The sequence below is a fragment of the Paramisgurnus dabryanus genome, chromosome 8 (genome assembly GCF_030506205.2).
Source record: "Paramisgurnus dabryanus chromosome 8, PD_genome_1.1, whole genome shotgun sequence".
In the NCBI taxonomy this organism is placed as follows: Eukaryota; Metazoa; Chordata; class Actinopteri; order Cypriniformes; family Cobitidae; genus Paramisgurnus; species Paramisgurnus dabryanus.
The window spans coordinates 4,736,311-4,757,034 of NC_133344.1; the positions used below are offsets into that span (position 1 = coordinate 4,736,311).

The 20,724-nt window shown below is 37.2% G+C and overlaps 1 protein-coding gene and 1 pseudogene across 1 annotated transcript in view; both read left to right on the forward strand.

Annotated features, from left to right (window-relative positions):
* LOC135771691 (uncharacterized) overlaps positions 1–13,858 on the forward strand; it is a 30,809-nt gene extending 16,951 nt beyond the window's left edge. Inside the window, exon 6 of the mRNA XM_065282051.2 lies at positions 7,565–13,858. Coding sequence (XP_065138123.2) covers positions 7,565–9,051 — 1,487 coding nt within the window. The 3' untranslated portion in view covers positions 9,052–13,858. The remainder of the gene's footprint in view (positions 1–7,564) is intronic.
* Positions 13,859–18,389: 4,531 nt separating this feature from the next.
* The window catches only part of LOC135771701 (uncharacterized), a 40,974-nt pseudogene continuing 38,639 nt past the window's right edge, over positions 18,390–20,724 (forward strand).

Sequence of the window (20,724 nt, forward strand, 5' to 3'; positions counted from 1 at the left end):
TTCCAGCACGCGCTTACGAACTTCGCCTCACTGTCGTTAAATTTCACCTCAGAAACCAACATTACTTTACCGATTTCTTTTTTCTCTTTCGTCATTTAGTAACTTAAATATGAGAGACCAAATATATATTTTAGTGGTTTTGATCGATTTGAACATCTATATGAAGAGAATATAATATTAAAAAAGCTTTTGATTGATGTAAAAATGGAGATAGCTAACGTTTTACCTCCAAGACTTTATTAATTTAGCAAATTCTTTTATCTCTTTCTTCATTTCGTAACATAAACTTAAATATGTGTGGACAAAAGATCTGTTGTATAGGACTTGATGTTGATATCCCTTAATGCATACTTGAGGCACCGATGAGAGACTCTGTGGGATGGTCTTTTGAGTGATGGTGCCTTCTGCCACACTTCTCCTCAGTCCTTCATTCTCCTGAGGTTGCTCCATTTTTTATAAAATACACTGTTATCTAAACAAAATATGTAATGCTTATGTATTTTTATATTTAAAATAATCTCCAGTTCATGTTGTCTGAACAATAAGCACTGTTTAACAACACATCATTTTTAGTCTGATATTTACATTCAGGCATATCACAATATAGAGGTTAGAGGAACATTATCAGAACGTTAAGGCAATGTTAGCAGATTGTTTGCGGAATGTTTCTTTAATGTTTCACAAGGTTAGGGGAACGTTACCTAAACCCAGAGGGAACATTCTATTGACATCAAGAACTTTCCTGGGAAACCAACAGGGAGCGTTAGGTTATCTGTTCTGGAAACGTTCTGGGAACCAAAAATTGTTAGCTGGGAGGTTTCTGTCTGTCCCATTGAATCTAGTTAGTTTCAAAATGGAGGTGGGTGATATCCTTTAGACGATAATATCCGAATTGTTTTCTGGGTGATACGCAAAATTTGGATATCGAATATTTCATAATTTGTACAATCCGACCACCCAATCATGAAATTGCTGAAGGGAGTTAAAAAGAAAACAAATAACGCACACTATAACCTATAACCTAAACCAGGGGTTTTCAAACTTTTTGTGCGTGTGGACCACTATTTGTAATCAAGAATTTTCGCGGACCACCTCATAATACTCATAATAAAATGTGTCTACACAAAGTCTTGAATTAATCTGCACCTCTAAAAAGGCTTACTAGCACTAAAACTATAACTGGTCATCACATCAGTACAACAGATTCTTAAAAAAATATATATTATTCTTAAAAAAATATATTATTTTATATTTTATTTTGCCTTTACAAGGACCACCTGCAGTACCCTCACGGACCACTAGTGGTCCGCGGACCACAGTTTGGGAATGGCCGACCTAAACAATTATATGTAGCGATTTTAATGTAGGAGTTTGTTTGACTGTATTTTATGTTGGATGTCTTTGTACAAAATTACGATCGTTCCTCAATTGCACGAGAGTAAGCTGCTACTAATTTGCAATACAACTACGGAGTTCTTACCTTTTATGACGTTTCTTAGGTTGAAGCAACAATCGAAAAACGTAAAGAGTAAAGCTGATGTACGATTAATAAAATAGCTGCTGGGCAAAATATGCGTTGTTTGCGGAAAACTGAAGTCTGACGTTAAAAAGTTGTTCTTAAATGTCTGTGGCATCCGCAAGTGGCGAGCTTCGTGAGTGCATCATTAGAAAATTGCGTTGTATAATGATGAGTCCAAAAGATGGAATACATTTTCCCAAGAGATCCACCGGAATAGCCTCCGAACACGAACAGGGCTTCTTTTAACTTCTAAAAAAAACTTTTTTTTGTACAAACTAAAACATTGGTATTCATAAGTTTGAACACATTTCTTTGAAGGATTGCAAAAATATCGGCCAAATATAGTTATCGAGGAAAAATACAGAGATATTCATTTTCGCCAATATATCCCACCCCTATTTCACAATTTTTTTCCCCAAACAAGAATCAGGGTTCCCACGGGTCCTTGAAATCCTTGAAAGTTTGTGAATCTGGGGGCGAAAATTCAAGGCCCTGGGTAGTTTTTGAAAATATACATACATGGATACAGGTCATTGAAAGTGCTTGAATCTATTTTATGCAAAAAAAAAAATCCATATTATTCCTTGTGTAGTGTAGGATAATATCATGCAAATTCTAGACTTTTTATGTACACATGCAAAAATGTTTTGCTTTAAATGCTTATATCTTCTGTATGCTAATGTTGATTCATACAAAATGCTTTTTTTGCATAGTTGTGTTTGACAAATAAAAACCTCTCTGGTTACGTATGTAACTGTTGTTCCCTGAGAAGGGAACGAGGCGCTGCGTCTCCCTTGCCATACTTCCTGCGTCCCTTTAATGCCGTCTTTGGCAATATTTCAGATGGTGATATACTTCCTGGCTCCTGCGTCACCCTTTCTTTGTCATTAAGCCTCACCATTGGTTGAATTTGAAAGTGTCACCCCAGTGACGCAGCGCGAGTTCCCTCGAAAGGGAACTGTAACAATGTATCTTAAGAGGTAACACAATGTAACCTTGCTCTCACTTGAAATGTGTCCCCACATTTAGTCCTTGAATTTAAGGGTATTGGACATAGAAAGTCCTTGAAAGGTCCTTGAATTTGAAGTTAAAGGAACAGTATGTAAGAAATTTATATCAATTAATCATAAAATGGCCCTGATGTGTCACTAGACATTGAGAAATAATTTTCATTTCAAATACTTATATCACTGACAACAGTGGTCTGGCCAGGATATTGTCATTTAAAAAGTGGAGTTGCAGCCCTCAACTGATGTTTATGTTGTCGTTTTGTATATTGGCCACCAGCTGTGTGATTGCAGTACCAGTTTTAGCCACACGTTTTGTGATTGCAATACCAGTTTTGGCCACAATCCTACATACTGTTCCTTTAACTATGTGGGAACCCTGAAGAATGAAAGATATCACCAAAAAGGTCTTTCAAAAATCAGTCGTTCAGTAATAATATTATGAAGCGACGAGAACACTTTGTACGCAAAGAAAACAAAACGAATGATTTTGTTCAGCAATTTGTTCCCTTCCTTGGTTGTTCAGTGTGCGTTCACGACCAGACTTTGGCACATGCTGATGACGTCACCTGCTGACCTAGTTGCTAATGTTTTTTGTATCCACTTTTTTTATTTAAGCCATAATGCAGGGCTCCAGGCTAACATTTAAGAGGAGTGGCACTGGCGCCACCAAATTGTAGACCTGGTAGCCATGGGCCTTAATTTGGTGGCACCAGACACTGGGTGGTGTAAAAACAAAAAATAAACACCTAAACTAAGTCCAAATTTTTTACTGCATTAATGAATACATTACAAATACAGAATAATTTTTCATTATATACATTTTTATTTTCACTTCACGCTTAACATATACACTAGTCAACATTTGAAGTGGATCAGAAAAGTTCATCAAAGTTCACCAAAGACAAGAATGTGTATTGGGAATTAGTTTTAAGTAGGGCTGTTCCGAATACCATTTTTTGAGCTTCGAAGCTCTAGTAGAAATAAAATCGAATATTCGAAGCTTCGGAAGGAGGGGCTGAACATATTTTTCTCTTTAATAAAGGCAGGAATCTGTGTGTGTGAGTGTGTGTGTCCGTTTATCTACAGTTTTATTATGTGGCGGATGTGTTGCTGCGGACTCAAGGGAGTGTAGTCCCTTTTTTCGTGCAATATGGACATGTGACACGTTTAGAATAAACTTTAAGAAATAAACTTTAAAAATACTACAGAACAGCGCAAGCTGGAAGCGGCGTGCCTGTCACGCGTCCTGCGAGAACAGCATTAGTGAAACAAAACACAAGAGCAATACTTTTAATAAGGTAGCCTAACATTTTTCTAACAAATAAACATTCCCGTATCAGAAATTAGCAGCACAGTAATTACTGACAACGTAAAGGGTAGGCTATTTAAATAAAACAACGAAAATAAATGAACGAAGTTCAACAAACTGTAATAAAACGGTAGCATACTTTCAAAATCAAGTTTATTTATAACACTTACACCATCAATATGTTTTTTTCATCAGCAGAACAATAAAGAAGATATTTTGCAGAAACCCCAGTGCTCCGTCATGCAAGTCAACCGATCCGCACACTTTAAGAGCTAAAGCATATATATCCAATACAAAAGTAATCCCCCATAACTCTGTGTGACATATTGACGTCTTGTGAAGCAAATCAATCAGTTTTTGCAAGAAACTGAACGTTATTTACAACACTATTAGCGTGAATGGCAAAGCAGGAAGCGCGCTTTCCGTTCGAGGCGATCTCTTCCACTGGTGCTGTTTGATGGCTGTTGACTATGGATGTTGGTCTCTCTGCGCCACCTACAGAGCGGGAGCGTGAAGCGCACTTCCTGCTTGGCAAAAGCTCCGCATTAACGCTGAAAAATATTTATATATAGGCTATATATTCGAATCTCAAAACTGAAAATCGAATGTCAACCCACGGAACGAATATTCGAATATTCGAATTTTCTGGTCCAGCCCTAGTTTTAAGACATCTTTTATAAGAGGTTTTGATCCACTTCAAATGTTGACTAGTATATTTTCCTTAGCCTACTGTAACTATCAAACTTACAATCAACTTTTTTCTTACTTTGTTGTAAAAGCTTAAGGCTACATTAAAACACAGACCTGAGTAAAGATGCAGACAGCATAGACAGCATATGGCGTATTTTTGAGATATTTCTAAGATGGAAGAATGCTGTGTGGCAGAGATATGACTATCGAAGGATAAATTGCTGTCGAACATCACGCCTAAGTTCTTAACCATGGAGGTTGGCACCACAGTGCAGCCATCTATGGGCAACTTGTAATCTTTCATATTATGTTTGAAGCGATTCGGTTCGATAATAAGTATCTCTGTCTTATTGGAGTTTAGCATGAGAAAGTTATGTGCCATCCAGTCACTAACATCGCTAATGCAGTCCGTTAGCTTAGAAAACGTGTGTATTTCGCTGGGATGTGAGGAGATGTAAAGCTGGGTATCATCCGCATAGCAGTGTAATAGTAATTTTGTGGGAACGGGGTCTAATATACAGGACGATGATTTGGAAGATGCGACTAGTTTAGAAAGCTCATCTGTTGTAGTAGGTTTAAATGAATCAAGCTGTTTGTATGGTAATCTAGTGTTAAATGAACTATTGGGTAGAGTGGTGGCTGCTTGGGTAGCTACGATGTTTTCCCTAATAGCCGTAATTTTGTTAGAAAAGAAGTTCATGAAATCATTACTATTGTGTTGAAGTTTACTATTGGTTTCTTTTTGTTCTTTGTTTCTAGTCAGTTTCGCAACTGTGCTAAAGCGGAAACAAGGGTTATTATGATTCTCATTTATAAGCTTGCTGAAATAGGTAGATCTGGCGGTTATAATAGCCTGTCTGTAGTGTTTAACTCTCTTTTTCCATGCTGCACGCCATACCTCTAGCTTTGTGCTTCTATAATTTCTTTCCATTTTTCTAGCTGCCTTTTTAAGGGCTGCGGTGTGATGGTTATACAATGGAGCTGGCATTTTTCTTTGATTCTCTTTTTTCGAATGGGAGCAACGGCATCCAACGTGTTAGAACAGACATTGTTCAGGTTTTCTATTACAATATCTAGATCGTCACAGTTATCGGCTACATGTTTCATTTGGGACAGGCCTGGAAGAGTGCTAATAAAGCTATCTTTAGTGGTGGAAATTATTGTTCTGGCTAGTCGGTAGCATGTTGTGGGTCGAGTGATCCTATCTAGAAGTACAGTGTATGACACAAGGTAATGGTCAGAAACTGCATCACTCTGAGGTGATATTTCGATGTCGGTAATATTGAGTCCGAGTGACAGAATTAAGTCTAATGTGTGCTTACGAGTATGCGTGGGCCCTGACACGTTTTGTTTAATACCGAGAGCATTTAGAACATCCATAAACGCACGTCCTAATGCATCTTTTGGGTTATCCACATGAATATTAAAATCACCAACGATAAGTGCTTTATCTACAGTGACTACAAGCTCAGACAGGAAATCTGCTATTTCTTTAACGAAGTCTGCATGGTGGCCCGAAGGTCTATAGATGGTAGCTACGGCAAAAGAAAGCTGTTTGTTGTTACGATCAGTTATTTCCATATTTAACAACATTAGTTCAAATGATTTAAATTTTAGTTCAGATTTTTGGTTTACTTTAAAAGTTTTGTTGTATATTGCAGCTACACCACCCCCTCTCCTCTTTAATCGAGGTTCGTGTTTATAATAATAGTCTTGTAGGGTGGATTCATTTAAACTAATGTAGTCGTCTGCTTTAAGCCAGTTTTCTGTTAAACAGAATGCATCTAAGTTTTGGTCTGTAATTATTTCATTGACAATAGGTTCTTTATTGGTTAGCGATCTAATGTTAAGAAGGCCGAATTTTAACCTTCGAGGTTCATCTGTTAATGTATTGTTTTCTAATTTTATGTTAATCAGATTTGTACTAGATGTGGCAAGTGGTGCTCTGTATTTGTTTGTTCAGGGAACAGATACAGTTGAAATGTGTTGATGTTCTGGTAAGATCGAATCAAAGTGCTGGGATATAAGTGATCTTGACATATCACGGCAGCTAACAGACGGATAGTTAAGCCGATCCGTCTGTTTCTTGACCTGGGCCCTGGATAGTCAGACTATATCAGAATTAAAACTTTTGATCAGATTTCTAGTGAGTATAGCACTTCCTTCCGATGATGGATGAAGGCCATCTCGGGTTAGGAGGAATGGTCTCCCCCAGAAATGCTTCCAATTGTCTATAAACCCTACAATATGCTGAGGGCACCACTTTGACATCCAGCCATTGAGAGACACTAATCTACTGTGTGTTTTACCTCCCCGGTAGGCGGGGAGGGGACCAGAGCATATTACATTGTCTGACATTGTTTTTGCAATTTCACACATCTCCTTAATAGTATCTTTGGTGATTTCCGACTAGCAGAGCCTGGTGTCATTTGTGCCAGCGTGAATAACAATCTTAGAAAACTTCCGCTTAGCATTAGCCTTACATCATTTAAAAGCATTTCTTTGTTCTGTGAAAAACTTTCATATTGGCTGCATATCTGCGGCTTTTACGCAGATACAGATATATCTGGGACATGCTCATATTGGCCGATAAAATCAGCGAAACGATAAATCTCTCGGGGGAGGGGCAGCAACAAGGGAGAGTGACTGGATGCGCTGTAGACGTAATTGCCAGCGCATAATATTAACATAATTATATTTAAATTTCCCAGTCGCACCAGTGCAACCTTTAATAAAACGTAGTCACATAGGCAGGAAAAATACTCTCAGTCTGGAGCCCTACCCATTATTCAAACATTGTAAACAATACTAAAACCGCCTGTATAAATGCGCAAATTACTTGCCAGCGTATTGTGTCTGTACACTGGCCACTCCGTCAGTAGAAGACGTTAGCAGCATGTGTCGTAGCCTAGTCATGAACACACACTGAACAACCAAGGAGGAGAAACAATTTAATAAAACAGAATCTCAATTCTTCATCCTTCTTTGTGTAAATAAGAGTGAAAAGACAATTTAATTGTTTCGTGTTTCTTTCAGATGTGAAGAGTGATTCATGTTTGGATATAGAAATAGCGTCCTCAACATCAAAAGAGCGACTGACAGCACAAACTCTTTCCTGCATCACCTGTGGAAAGACATTCAGCTCACAGAGACTTTTAGAGAGACATGAGAGAAAACACACAGAACAGAAACTCTTCACCAGATCTGAGATCAGCTTTACTACCTTACAAGAGAAGAAACTTCATTCAGAAGACCACAAAGAGAAGAAGAAGCAGTTTCACTGTGAGCAGTGTGGGACGATTTGTGTCTGTTCTTCTGATCTAAATGTTCACATGAGGACACACAGTGGTGAAAAGCCTTTCTACTGCACTGAATGTGGAAATTCCTTCAAAACCAAACAATATCTTAAAATTCATCAGAGAATTCATACAGGAGAAAAACCTTACGAGTGTCCTCACTGTGAGAAGAGATTTAGCTGTAAATATAATCTGAAGAGACATGTGCTTTTACACACCAATGAGAGACCGTATCAGTGCAGTGAATGTGACAAAACCTTTAGGGATTCAGGTTCATTAAAAAAACACGAGAATACTCACTTTAAAGAGAAACTCTATCAGTGTTCACACTGTGGTAAACGTTTCTGTCATAAATATCAGCTGATAGTCCATCAGAGAGTTCACACTGGAGAGAAACCTTACGCCTGCTCGCACTGTGGAAAGAGCTTCACTAGTTCATCTAAATTCAGAGTTCATCAAAGAGTTCATACTGGAGAGAAACCTTATCACTGTAGTGTCTGTGGGAAGAGTTTTAGTCAACAAACTACTTTACTAAATCACAAGAGAATTCATACAGGTGAAAAACCTTTCAAATGCTCTCAGTGTCACATGACATTTTCTTATTCAGGTCAATTCAAAGTCCATCAGAGAATTCACACTGGAGAGAAACCTTACGCCTGCTCTCACTGTCGAAAGAGCTTCAGTAGTTCATCTAAATTCAGAGTTCATCAAAGAGTTCATACTGGAGAGAAACCTCATCACTGTAATGTTTGTGGGAAGAGTTTTAGTCAACAAACTACATTACTATGTCACAAGAGACTTCATACAGGTGAAAAACCTTACAAATGCTCTCAGTGTGACAAGACGTTTGCTCAGTCAAGTTCCTTAAAATACCATGAGAGAGTTCACACTGGAGAGAAACCTTATAACTGTAGTGTCTGTGGGAAGAGTTTTAGTCAACAGTCAAACGTACTAAAGCACCAAAGAGTTCATACAGGTGATAAACCTTTCAAATGTTCTCAGTGTAACAAGATGTTTGCTTATTCAGGTCAGTTACAAGCCCATCAGAGAGTTCATACTGGAGAGAAACCTTATCACTGTAGTGTCTGTGGGAAGAGTTTTAGTCAACGGTCTTCATTACTAAAGCACAAGAGGATTCATAAATGCAATCCACCGTGCCATTTGCCGTTGCCAGTTATAGGTCTCATCACTGTAGTGTCTATAGGTCAAACAAGAAGCCATATCTAAACATGACTCAAAAGTGCATGCGTTTTCTCTGGGCCTAGGCTTATTTAAAATGGACTTTGGCAAAGTGGAAAACTGTTCTGTGGTCAGACGAATCAAAATTTGAAGTTCTTTTTGGAAAACTGGGACGCAATTTCGTCTGGACTAAAGAGGACAAGGACATCCCAAGTTGTTATTAGTGCTCATTTAAGAAACCTGCATCTCTGATGGTTTGGGGCTGCATGAGTGTGTGAGGCATGGGCAGCTTACACATCTGGAAAGGCACCATCAATGCTGAAAGGTTTATCCAAGTTGTAGAGCAACATATGCTCCCATTCAGACGTCGTCTCTTTAGGGAAAACATTGCATTTTCCAACATGACAATGCCAGACCACATACTGCAACTATTACAACATCAAGACTGCGTAGAAGAAGGATCTGAATACTGAAATGGCCAGCCTGCAGTCCAGATCTTTCACCCACAGAAAACATTTGGCGCATCATAAAAAGGCGCATCATAAAGAGGAAGATGCGACAAAGAAGATCTCAGACAGTTCAGCAACTAGAAGCCTATTTTAGACAAGAATGGGACAACATTTCTATTCCTAAACATTGGTCCTCCTCCAGCTGTTCCTTATATGTACATTTAACTTTCCGGCCTCTTATTGCTACCTGTCCCAACTTTTTTTGGAATGTGTATCTCTCATGAAATCCAAAATGAGACAATATTTGGCATGACATTTCAAAATGTCTCACTTTCAACATTTTATATGTTATCTTTATTCTATTGTGAATAAAATATAAGTTTATGAGATTTGTAAATTATTCCATTCCTTTTTTACTCCCAATTTCTACAGTATCCCAACTTTTTCTGATTTAGGGTTGTACAACAACGCCCTCACTTGTATGATGTCACCGCAGTAGGCAGCGCAAATATAACGACATGCCTATAATCCCTCCCACTCAGAAGTAATACTAACTCGATGGAAAAGCTAACCAAGCCGAAGTGAAGTGACCTGACCCGACCTGACTCGAAAATCAGTGCGGCTCTGAAGGCCTGGTAGAGTAATAATTTGAATGAAAAATCATTTGTTTTGTGTACAGTCGTGGCTTGACAGTCGAGGCGAGCTTGCTCAGGAATGGCAGCAGGCAGGTGTGAGCGCATCTGCACGCACAGTGAGGCAAAGACTTTTGGAAGATGGCCTGGTGTCAAGAAGGGCAGCAAAGAAGCCACTTCTCTCCAAAAAAAAAACATCAGGGACAGCTTAATCATCTGCAGAAAGTATAGTGAATAGACTGCTGAGGACTGGGGCAAAGTCATATTCTCTGATGAAGCCCCCTTCCGTTTGTTTGGGGCATCTGGAAGGTGAGCACTACCATCAGTCCTGTGTCATGCCAACAGTAAAGCATCCTGAGACTATTCATGTGTGGGGTTGCTTCTCATCCAAGGGAGTAGGCTCACTCACAATTCTGCCCAAAAACACAGCCATGAATAAAGAATGGTACCAAAACACCCTCCAACAGCAACTTCTTCCAACAATCCAACAACCGTTTGGTGAAGAACAATGCATTTTCCAGCACTATGGAGCACCGTGCCATAAGGCAAAAGTGATAACCAAGTGGCTCTGGGACCAGAACGTTGAAATTTGGGTCCATGGTCTGGAAACTCCCCAGATCTTAGGGTGTTTTCACATATACACTGCATCGTTTATCTCCACATCTTGATAGCTGCGCTCTCCCTGTCAGGCTGGTTGTCGTGGAAACGACCAATGACAGCGCTGACCGTTGTCACATGGTGTACGGTGCGGCATTTCGAGTAAAGTAAAAAATATATATATGTGAACACGTACTGCACTAACTGAAAAATGATACAATGTATTTTGGTGCGCTCCGAGGCAAGGTTATTATAGTTTTGCATTTTTCATTAGTTTTTATTTTTATTTCGTTTTGACTTTTTGTTTTCAAATTCAGTTTAGTTTTAATTAGTTTTTGAAGTGGGTTTGCTAGTTTAGTTTAGTTTTTATTTTTTGAAAATGCTTAGTTTTAGTTTAGTTTTTATTAGTTTTAGTGTTAGTTTTAGTCTTTTTCATAATTTGGGTTATTTGTCAGGGGCAAGATTCAAAAAGGTCAGAAAAAGAATTGTGTAATAATAACTCAACAAAAACATCATATTAATTAAACATCAATTTTAGAAAATATTAATTCAAAAATAAAACCAGTACATAAAATGTACATATGGGCACAAATATGTAAACAGTCTCAAGTTCAACATTCCACAGTAAGTGCAAAATGTGATGTGTGCCAGTAAAAAACTTAAAGAGCCAACAGACTAAAGAAGACATACATGAACCGCATGTATTCAACCCATTTTTGAGCCACAACAAGACATTTCTGTCAGATTGTCAGAGAGCTCAGTCTGAGACAATACCATGACAAATAACCACAGGTGAAAAGAAGTAATCTAAAGAAATAAATACTCAAGTAGTGAGTTAGTAGTTACTCTTGAGAAAAAAATACACACATACATGCACACACAGTATACAGTGCACACCATAAGTATCAGGACAGTAAAGACAAAAGTTTGCTGTGGAGACCAGAAATTGGTAAGATGAATATCAGTGTGTCAGAAGTACAGAAGTCACATTTTATCAACCTTTGATTATGTTTCAACACATACATGGTTTAACAACAAAGAAAAACAGCCTTTAATGCTGACTTGTATGTTGTACCCAAACGCAAAACTCAAAAGAAATTGATCAAACTGATACTACACACGTGTGAACAATTAATGCATTAGGACACAGTTCACTTGACAGTTAATAGTCTCAACGTGGCCACATTAGATAGTATTAAAATGCAAACGTGTTGTGTTATTGAGTTGGAATAGTGTGCAGGTTAAAACAGGTGACATTTCTGTACTTTTGTCTGTTTATCTTTTAATGTTTAGACATTTCTTGACTCCACAGCAAACTGAGGATTTTTGCCTGTATTGTCTGAAAACTTAATGTTGATGTATACAGCTTATAGCTGAAATATCAGACAAGTAAACCTACAGTGTTTTGCATTCAGTTATGCATATTAAAGTTAACTCAGAGAATCTCCTAAGATGGTCATCAACAGTTTACACTTACATGAAATACAAACTGATTTTAGAAAATAACTCATGTTTTCTTATGTTGTGAATCTCATGTCACGTGTGTGTGTTGTGAGAAGCACTAACAGTACAGTAGACAGCGAATCAGACGTCAATCATCGATGGACTTTCTTCATTCAGTCACGTGTTCACAGTGCTTCTGGAGGTTGCGCGCGTTTAAATGTTTCTGACGACGAACAGGTCGCACGTATATAATGGCGGGTAGCTTTTAGCTTTTAGTTAAAAGATTAGTAAATTCATATTCACGTAATACAACACTCTTTATGTTCTGCGTGTTTCTAGACACAAGCAAAACCGCATCAGACGATTCAGTTGTTGCAGCGATCTAAACAATTCATTTAAACTGATTCGCGAACCAATTCAAAACGTTTAGCCCGTTTGCTCAACTTAAACGAGTCATTAATTCGCGAATGTGTGTGTGTGACGCGTGAGTGAGAAAGGAATTTGAATGGAAAGGAATTTGAAGCTGAACGTGTAATTTGCTCTATAAAAGACAAAGACGAAAACTAAGGACATTTAATCTATATTTTTATTTTAGTTAGTTTTGCCAGACACACATTACAGTTTTTTTGTAATGCCTCGTTTTTATTTTTATTTCAGTTAACGACAATGTTTTTTCCCACCTTCGTTCGTTTTCGTTAACGATTATGACCTTGCTCCGAGGCCGCACCACGGTGCGCACCAACATATGTGAAAACACCCTTAATCCCATTGAGAACTTGTGGTCAATCCTCAAGAGGCGGGTGGACAAACAAAAACCCACTAATTCTGACAAACTCCAAGAAGTGATTATGAAAGAATGGGTTGCTATCTGTCAGGATTTGGCCCAGAAGTTGATTGAGAGCATGCCCAGTCGAATTGCAGAGGTCCTGAAAAAGAACGGCCAACACTGCAAATACTAGCTCTTTGCATAATGTCATGTAATTGTCCATAAAAGCCTTGAAACAAAGACATAAAAGCAGTTTAGCAGCAAACTTTGTGAAAACTAATATTAATGTAGATCTCAAAACTTTTGGCCACAACACTACATTTCCAACACGGCTAGCTGAGTATGCTTTGAAAGCTGTCCATGAGCCGGACACGGAAAAAAGTATACCCGGCCCTTAAGTCTGCTCTCCCTGTGGAGTAAGCTTCTCTAATCCATTTCAATTCAGAGATCATCAGAGAGTTCATACTGGAGAGAAACCATAACACAGTAGTGTCTGTGGGAAGAGTTAATCAACAGTCAAACTTTGTATACCACCAGTGACCTTAATAAGGTTATGACACAAAAAATAGCTTTAAATATAGCTGCAAGCAGCGATTACTGGGGTTCAAGCCATTTAGATCACAAGACGTTTAAGGACATATAGATATTCTGCATGGTATATTGTACACACACGTTTACCTGAGAAAGGAGAAACAAGACTGTTAAAGAACAAGACTTAATTTTGACATAACATTACAATTTCATTGCAATAATTCTATAAACAATTATTAAAAACTTTATAAGACACATGACATGTTTATGTCATGGAAAATAGATTAGAATACTAAAACTACGATAACCAAATACATATTCTCTTTATGTATGATTATTAGTTATTATTTCTAATGTTGGCCTGTTCTTTAAGGATCCACATATTTACAGCATCTTTACATCTTTTTCATATTTTTTCGCATGATACTTAAAGCAGTTATGTTCAATCATGAAGACAAAAATGTATGACTAACTTTTAAGACTAAACTTAGAGATTAATGTTACTGACCATTGGTTTAAGTGTAGTTACAGACTATTTAACTAATTTAGGTTTATGTTTTAGTTGTCTTACTTGAAAATATCTTACACTGGCCTATCTTCAAATATATCAGGGCCATAGTTTTGTCTTAAGATGTATACCATTAATGTTTTTTAAAAGGTTTGTTTGTGAAAAGTACCTAAATGTTTTTACATAACTAATGGCTAGTTATGCATCAATTTAAACCTGTGGGAAACAACCCAATAAAGTTATAAAGCTTAAAATGTTGTCTTAGAATTCTTTAAATTCTAAAGGTATGAAAAAGATGTAAAGATGCTGTAAATATGTGGTATTTACAGCATCTTTACATCTTTTTCATACCTTTAGAATTTAAAGAATTCTAAGACAACATTTTAAGCTTTATAACTTTATTGGGTTGTTTCCCACAGGTTTAAATTGATGCATAACTAGCCATTAGTTATGTAAAAACATTTAGGTACTTTTCACAAACAAACCTTTTAAAAAACATTAATGGTATACATCTTAAGACAAAACTATGGCCCTGATATATTTGAAGATAGGCCAGTGTAAGATATTTTCAAGTAAGACAACTAAAACATAAACCTAAATTAGTTAAATAGTCTGTAACTACACTTAAACCAATGGTCAGTAACATTAATCTCTAAGTTTAGTCTTAAAAGTTAGTCATACATTTTTGTCTTCATGATTGAACATAACTGCTTTAAGTATCATGCGAAAAAATATTTAAATTATATTTAAATCCAAATAGTAAGACTGATTAGCTCTAACTAGCTACTAGTTCTTCAGACTAGTCCTTAAAACACCGTTTTAACTTAATGGCTACTGTATGTTTACTCAACCAGCCCTAGTCTTGGAAAGACATATATTGTCTGATCTTAATAAAACTATTTTTTCATAAGCTTTACATTACTAGTTAATTAGTTAGATATACTTAGTCTGGTCCATTTTGAAAATGTCACATTTCAAAATGCTTGAATTGATGACCTCAAGTCTTTTAGTTTTAATGAGGTAAATTACTGCAATTCATTGAATCTTATAATAATTTTCATGCAGATGCAAACCCATGGACAAAAGGAACATAACAGCAGCTACAAATGAAATAACGAATACAGGTTAAAAATGGTGCCCACATCACTGTGTGACATCACATCAAATCTAGGAATACAACGGCAAAAGTTTATTTTATGTTTCATATTGATATTTGCCCAGATAGTACAGTAAATTCACAAATTGTTTTTTCATATAAACATAAACATCTAGAGCAGTACTTTCAACTCGGTGAAACACAGTGGTTTCTCGAGACCCAATGCTCAGCACATTTTGTATGTTTCTCTCATCTGACACAATCAGTTCAGTTCATACAAATCTCTACTGATGATTAAAGTAGATTTGTTTAAAATAGAAGACTTTTGTATATGTACAGAGCAGTGGGCCTCCAGGAATAATTTTGAGAACCACTGATCTAGGGGACAGTTAACGTAACACCCGTTGTTCTAAGATATGTAATTATCGTAATAGACCATTATAAGAATCTTAAAGCAGATGTTATGTGCAAAATAACAAGTAGGTCAGACAAATATTTATGTGTCGTATACATATGCTATAGTCATCGTTATTTGTTCTTAGGTTATAGCGCCACACTAGTGGACAATCTCTGTAATTTTTTGCATGTGACCTTAGCCTGGGTCTATACATATGTGTACCAAGTTTTGTGTTGATATCTCATTCCTATCATAAATGATAGCCATTTAAATATTTGTGGCCCCGCCTCTTCGTATTTTTGACCGTGGTGTTGCGACGACGAGTGCAAAATTAAACTTTTTTTTGATAATTATTGATATTCAGTGTCTAAGGAATATTCCAGTACTGGATTGGTTCAGATCGATCAAAAAACCTAGGACTAGTTCGCAAAAGTAGGTTTAAAAGAAAATGATGAATATCTAACAAACGATTCGACTGAGACAAGTGCTGCTTGAGGAAAAGTTGTTCATAGTAAGGACCTCTATTAAATGATATGAGGATCTTGTTGATATCTGAAACACTGCATAATACACAATCACTTAAACACTGAAAAAACGTGATAGCGCCCCCCGGAGGCCGAATTTTTTCTTACTCTGCACAGACCTTCATGGCCAAGAGACAAACAGGCCCATCACGTTTCGTTTGAATCGGCCTCCTTTAACCCTGTCTAATAGCTGCTTTTTCTTGATTGGCAGATGGCGGCCATGTTTTTTGATCTACGCGAAATTCCTTTAAGACATTGATAAAACCCTAGACCAAGAGCACCCGTGCCAAATTTCAAGTTGATCGGCCTCATATTTCTGTAGTTTCAGCCCTTCAAAGTTGAGGTTGTGTTATAGTGCCAACTAGTGGTCAAGCGGCAATTTTTTGCACGTGACCCCAGAATAGGGCCCTGTATAGACGGGTTGCAAGTTTACAAACATTGCAGGGTGCGCACGCATCCAGGAGGCAGAAAGCCCGATTGGTGAGCTGTAAGTTATTCAATGCTACAATATATGGTGTAAAAATGCCTGACTGCTGCCCTTCTCAGGTCGATCGGTGGCTACTGAAGTTGAATTGTTCTATTAGATGTTGCGGTACTAAGTTACTTAAGCTGTACGATGTGACGTAAGCAGGTTCAAGCTCGCCTCGCTCTTGTTACAATCTCACCCCACACCCTTGGCAAAATTCTCCATTTTAGAGTCTAACAGCAGCAGCCCCCAAACTTTTCTTGCATTTTGCAAATATTGCCAGTGGGTGGAGTCAGGGGTTTAGTTACCCTTTAATAGTAAAATAAGAACAAATAATCAAATGATGAGCAATATCGCAGATAAATACAACAGAACAAACACACAAATTAAATAAAACTCAGCTGCTCATGTTGTCGGATTGATCTAACAGTTCTGTATGTTGGAGGTAAGGTGCCAAGCTGGTAAAGGGTGTATGTGTCTGGGAGCAAACATACTGTTCTAACTATATACAATAGTGTTAATTCATGTTGTCTTTCATATTTTATTTACACATTTATCTTTTTTATCTCTTTTGTAAACTATTTTTTATGTGTCAAACTCGTTTATTTTATATTGTGTGCTATATTGGTTTCAAAGTTATAATGTCATGGGACCACAATGTCATTAATTGTTCATTAAAGAAAGAAACTGTTCAGATTATTCCGTAAATTCTTTGTTCATTTTTATAAAGATTATGTCTCCTGACTTCTGCTATAGGCCTATTCTCTGGGCTGGAAAATTAAAGTTTACATAATTATTCCGTATTCTGTCAGTCTTTTTATTCTTTCTAGGAAAGTTAAAGGACCTGTTATTGCATTGAGATCATCTTGACCAGATGCACAGTGTGATGTGGTAGCACAATAGAAATGAACTGCAAGAGCTTGTAGAGGGATAAAGACTGCTGAGAGGAACACCACTATTTGAGTATATGTTGCATACTTGACAAGTTTGTCACACTTTCACTACACAGATACCATAAATTGTATAACAGGTTTCTTTTTACTTTATTATTAGTATTTTAATGGCAATCACAGTTGAATGTAAAGTTGTAATAAATAAGGAAGAATGTCATTGTAGGTATATATACAGATGAAAATAAAGGCTTTAAACTTCAACTGCACTTTTAATTTGCATTAAAGAGAGAATAATTTAAAATATTTTTTAGTTCCTTTAAAAATGTGTTTATTTTACGGGAGAAAAGGAAACTGACGAATTCATAATTTTACAACAGAAGTTAAATGATAAAAATAGAAAATAACAACCTACCAGGGATGATTTGGATGACCAGGGTTTTGCGATTGTATTTTTATATAAACAAATGGCAATCAAACAGCTTTACTGCATGTTTATTTTTCATAAGGGAGGATAAGTAAACTTGATTATGAATTTAGGTCAAATATATAAAGCTCCTGACTATAATGTTGGTGCAGCAAATTTTGTATTGTAGGCTGTAGGACTCATCTATGATTAACGGCTAGTTGTGTACGTTTTACATTTTAAGGCAGGGTATCTGGTTTTGAGAAAATCTAACTTTAAACGAAATCACGATCCCATCATCCAAGGTCACACCTCACTTGTATTTGCTAAATCCATTGTAAAGCAGTGAGCGTCTTCTGTCTCCAGTACAGCAGGAGGCGCTGCAGCTCTTTAGTCCGCAGATAAACTCACTAAAGAAAGAAAGAAAGAGCGCGCGTGTGATGTGATGTGTTTGTGTATCCTCAGTGTTTTTCTCTCTTGCGTGTTTCATTGAGTGTAAACAGAGTCTTGTCTTTGTGTATTTTAGTGTTGAGACGTTGATGATGAGGTGTGTTGTGCTGTAAATCAGTAGGAACTGATCTGTCCATGCTGGATATATTGATGATTTCATCAGAAATCTCTCAGCTGAAGAAAGAGGTGGCGTTACTGGAGACAAAGCTGAGGTCAAGAGGAGATTTAGCAATGAATCGAGAGGTTTGTACAGCTTAAACATCATTTACCTGAATCAGACAACATCAAATCATTTCTAATCTTACTGTCTGTGTGTGTTGTGTTGTCAGGATGTGGATTGTTGTGAATCTTCAGTGTATGTGACTGATGATGGGAGTCTGGATTCAGTGTGGATGAGCAGAGATCAGAGCCGCACACCACAGCCACTGCTGGACTCTAAACTCTCTGAAGAGAAATCCAGACACACACAGGACTCCGATCTCAGTCTGACTTTACTCTGTTATACTGAGTCAAAGCCCACAGACACTCAGGACACTACAGTGTGTGACAGTAAACAGAGCTTACAGGAGGATCAATCCTCCACACAGTCTCTGGATTCTGTCTGTAACGCTGGAGAACAGCAGCAGATCCTGCAGACCAAACTGAAGATGTGTTCAGTTAAACTCATCGACTTCAAGAACCTCATGATGAAGATTAAAACTGAACCCACAGAAATCCAAACTGAACCAACAGAAATCCAAACTGAACCCACAGAAGAGGAAGATCGCACTGATTTTATTCCATCAGGTATGTCTCCTTATAATTATTGTCGTGTTTTTTTTTACACTTTTAACTGTCATGTGATATGAGCACCTGTTTTGGGTTTTCAGTCACAAACTCACTAATCAAAAAGACCCCAAAATGTACATTTTAAAGGCCTTTAGGCTATATTAATAGGCTTATTGAGGAACATGCATGTTGGTTTAGTTCACCCCAAAATGAAAATTTTTATCATGAATCACTTACGCCTGTGTCGTCCTAAACCCCCAAGTGCTTCGATTCTCTTCAGAACACATTTTTAGATGTTTTTGATGAAAACCGGGAGCCCAGCAAACACAGAACGTTCCCATATGGTATTTGTTTTTGGGGAAAAAACTCCCTGCTAAAAATGGGACCATTATAAAAATGCAGGTACACATTTTCAAAGATCGATAAACTTTTATTTTTAAACAGTATGTCATACTGGAAATGGAAGACATTTAAAAAATCGACAAGAAATTAACAAAATAACCAGATGATTGTGTTTTAGGTGCATATGCATCTTTGTCATGTTGCTGCTTTTAAGTGGTTTTACCACCTCGGTCGTTTAAATCCGAAGTACTCCCATACTGCAGCTGTAGCGTTTGGTTTTGAAACTTGGCTGTTTACACTTGGTATTAAGATGTGTATTAAGATCGCTGGATCACAACTGGACAAGAGAGACACATCATGTTTACACCAGGGGCCTCATTTATAAAGCGTTTTTATGCACAGATTTGACCGTGCGTACGCTCAAATCCACTCCAACGGCTTTGACGTGGAAAAGTACTCCACGTCAGGTTCCGACTTGACGTACGCACGTTTCCTTGTGGCAGTATTGCAAGTAGGCATATTCAAAACTTTTACAGCATCAGAATCATCTGTATTAGAGCTTATTGGGCCCAAAAAAACATAACCGAAGCCCCCTACACGTCGTGTCCGACCCGACCGACAAATTAACTGTAATTATAAGCCCGATAACAATTTAAACCCGACAATGTTTTAATAGTGCGCCATGACATTCTCAACTACAATTCAGAGTTGTTTGAACTACAGAAATCTGTTCAGAATGATCTTGATGAGCGAATGCAACAAGGACAAAGCATGCAAACCGCTTTTGGTTTATTCAGAATAGGAACATAATAAAAAACATGCAACAATTATGCACACAGAAAATGAACAAGAAGGAAAGGCATACTCCAAAATAATTAAACAAGGTTTTAGAATATATTTTAAACAAAATATGTTGGCCTATTTTGATATTTTAAAATGTATGGCAATTTCGATGCAAAAATGGGTCTATAGGTTCAGGAAACGATTTTCTAGTTTGTCATCTGTTCAAAAAATATATAAAACAAATATAGCAAAATAGTTTTATGCAGTTTTTGGGGTGTTTAACGCATGTAAATGTTACAAAACGTGCTTATTAAATGAAAGTTTAAAGCGAATTCAATGATTAAAAGGACGTGAAAGGAACTACATTTTAAAGCCTCGATGTAGCCTACAATAAGGGACATGCGACATTTAAGAGTGATGGGTATTTAAAAAATTCATATAAATTATTCCCATTCATCGATTTTAATGTTAAACATCTGTAAATCCAAATTAATTCATGTAGAATATATTCAGACAGTTTATGATACGATCTTTGAATTCTAAAGTTGAAAAATCTCTTATTTTTACACCGCCGTGCAGGAGGCATGGCAAACTAAAACAAAACGTTGAAGACACAAATATTACGTTTACGGGTAAAAAATATATTTAAATGGGTAACACTTTACACTAAGGT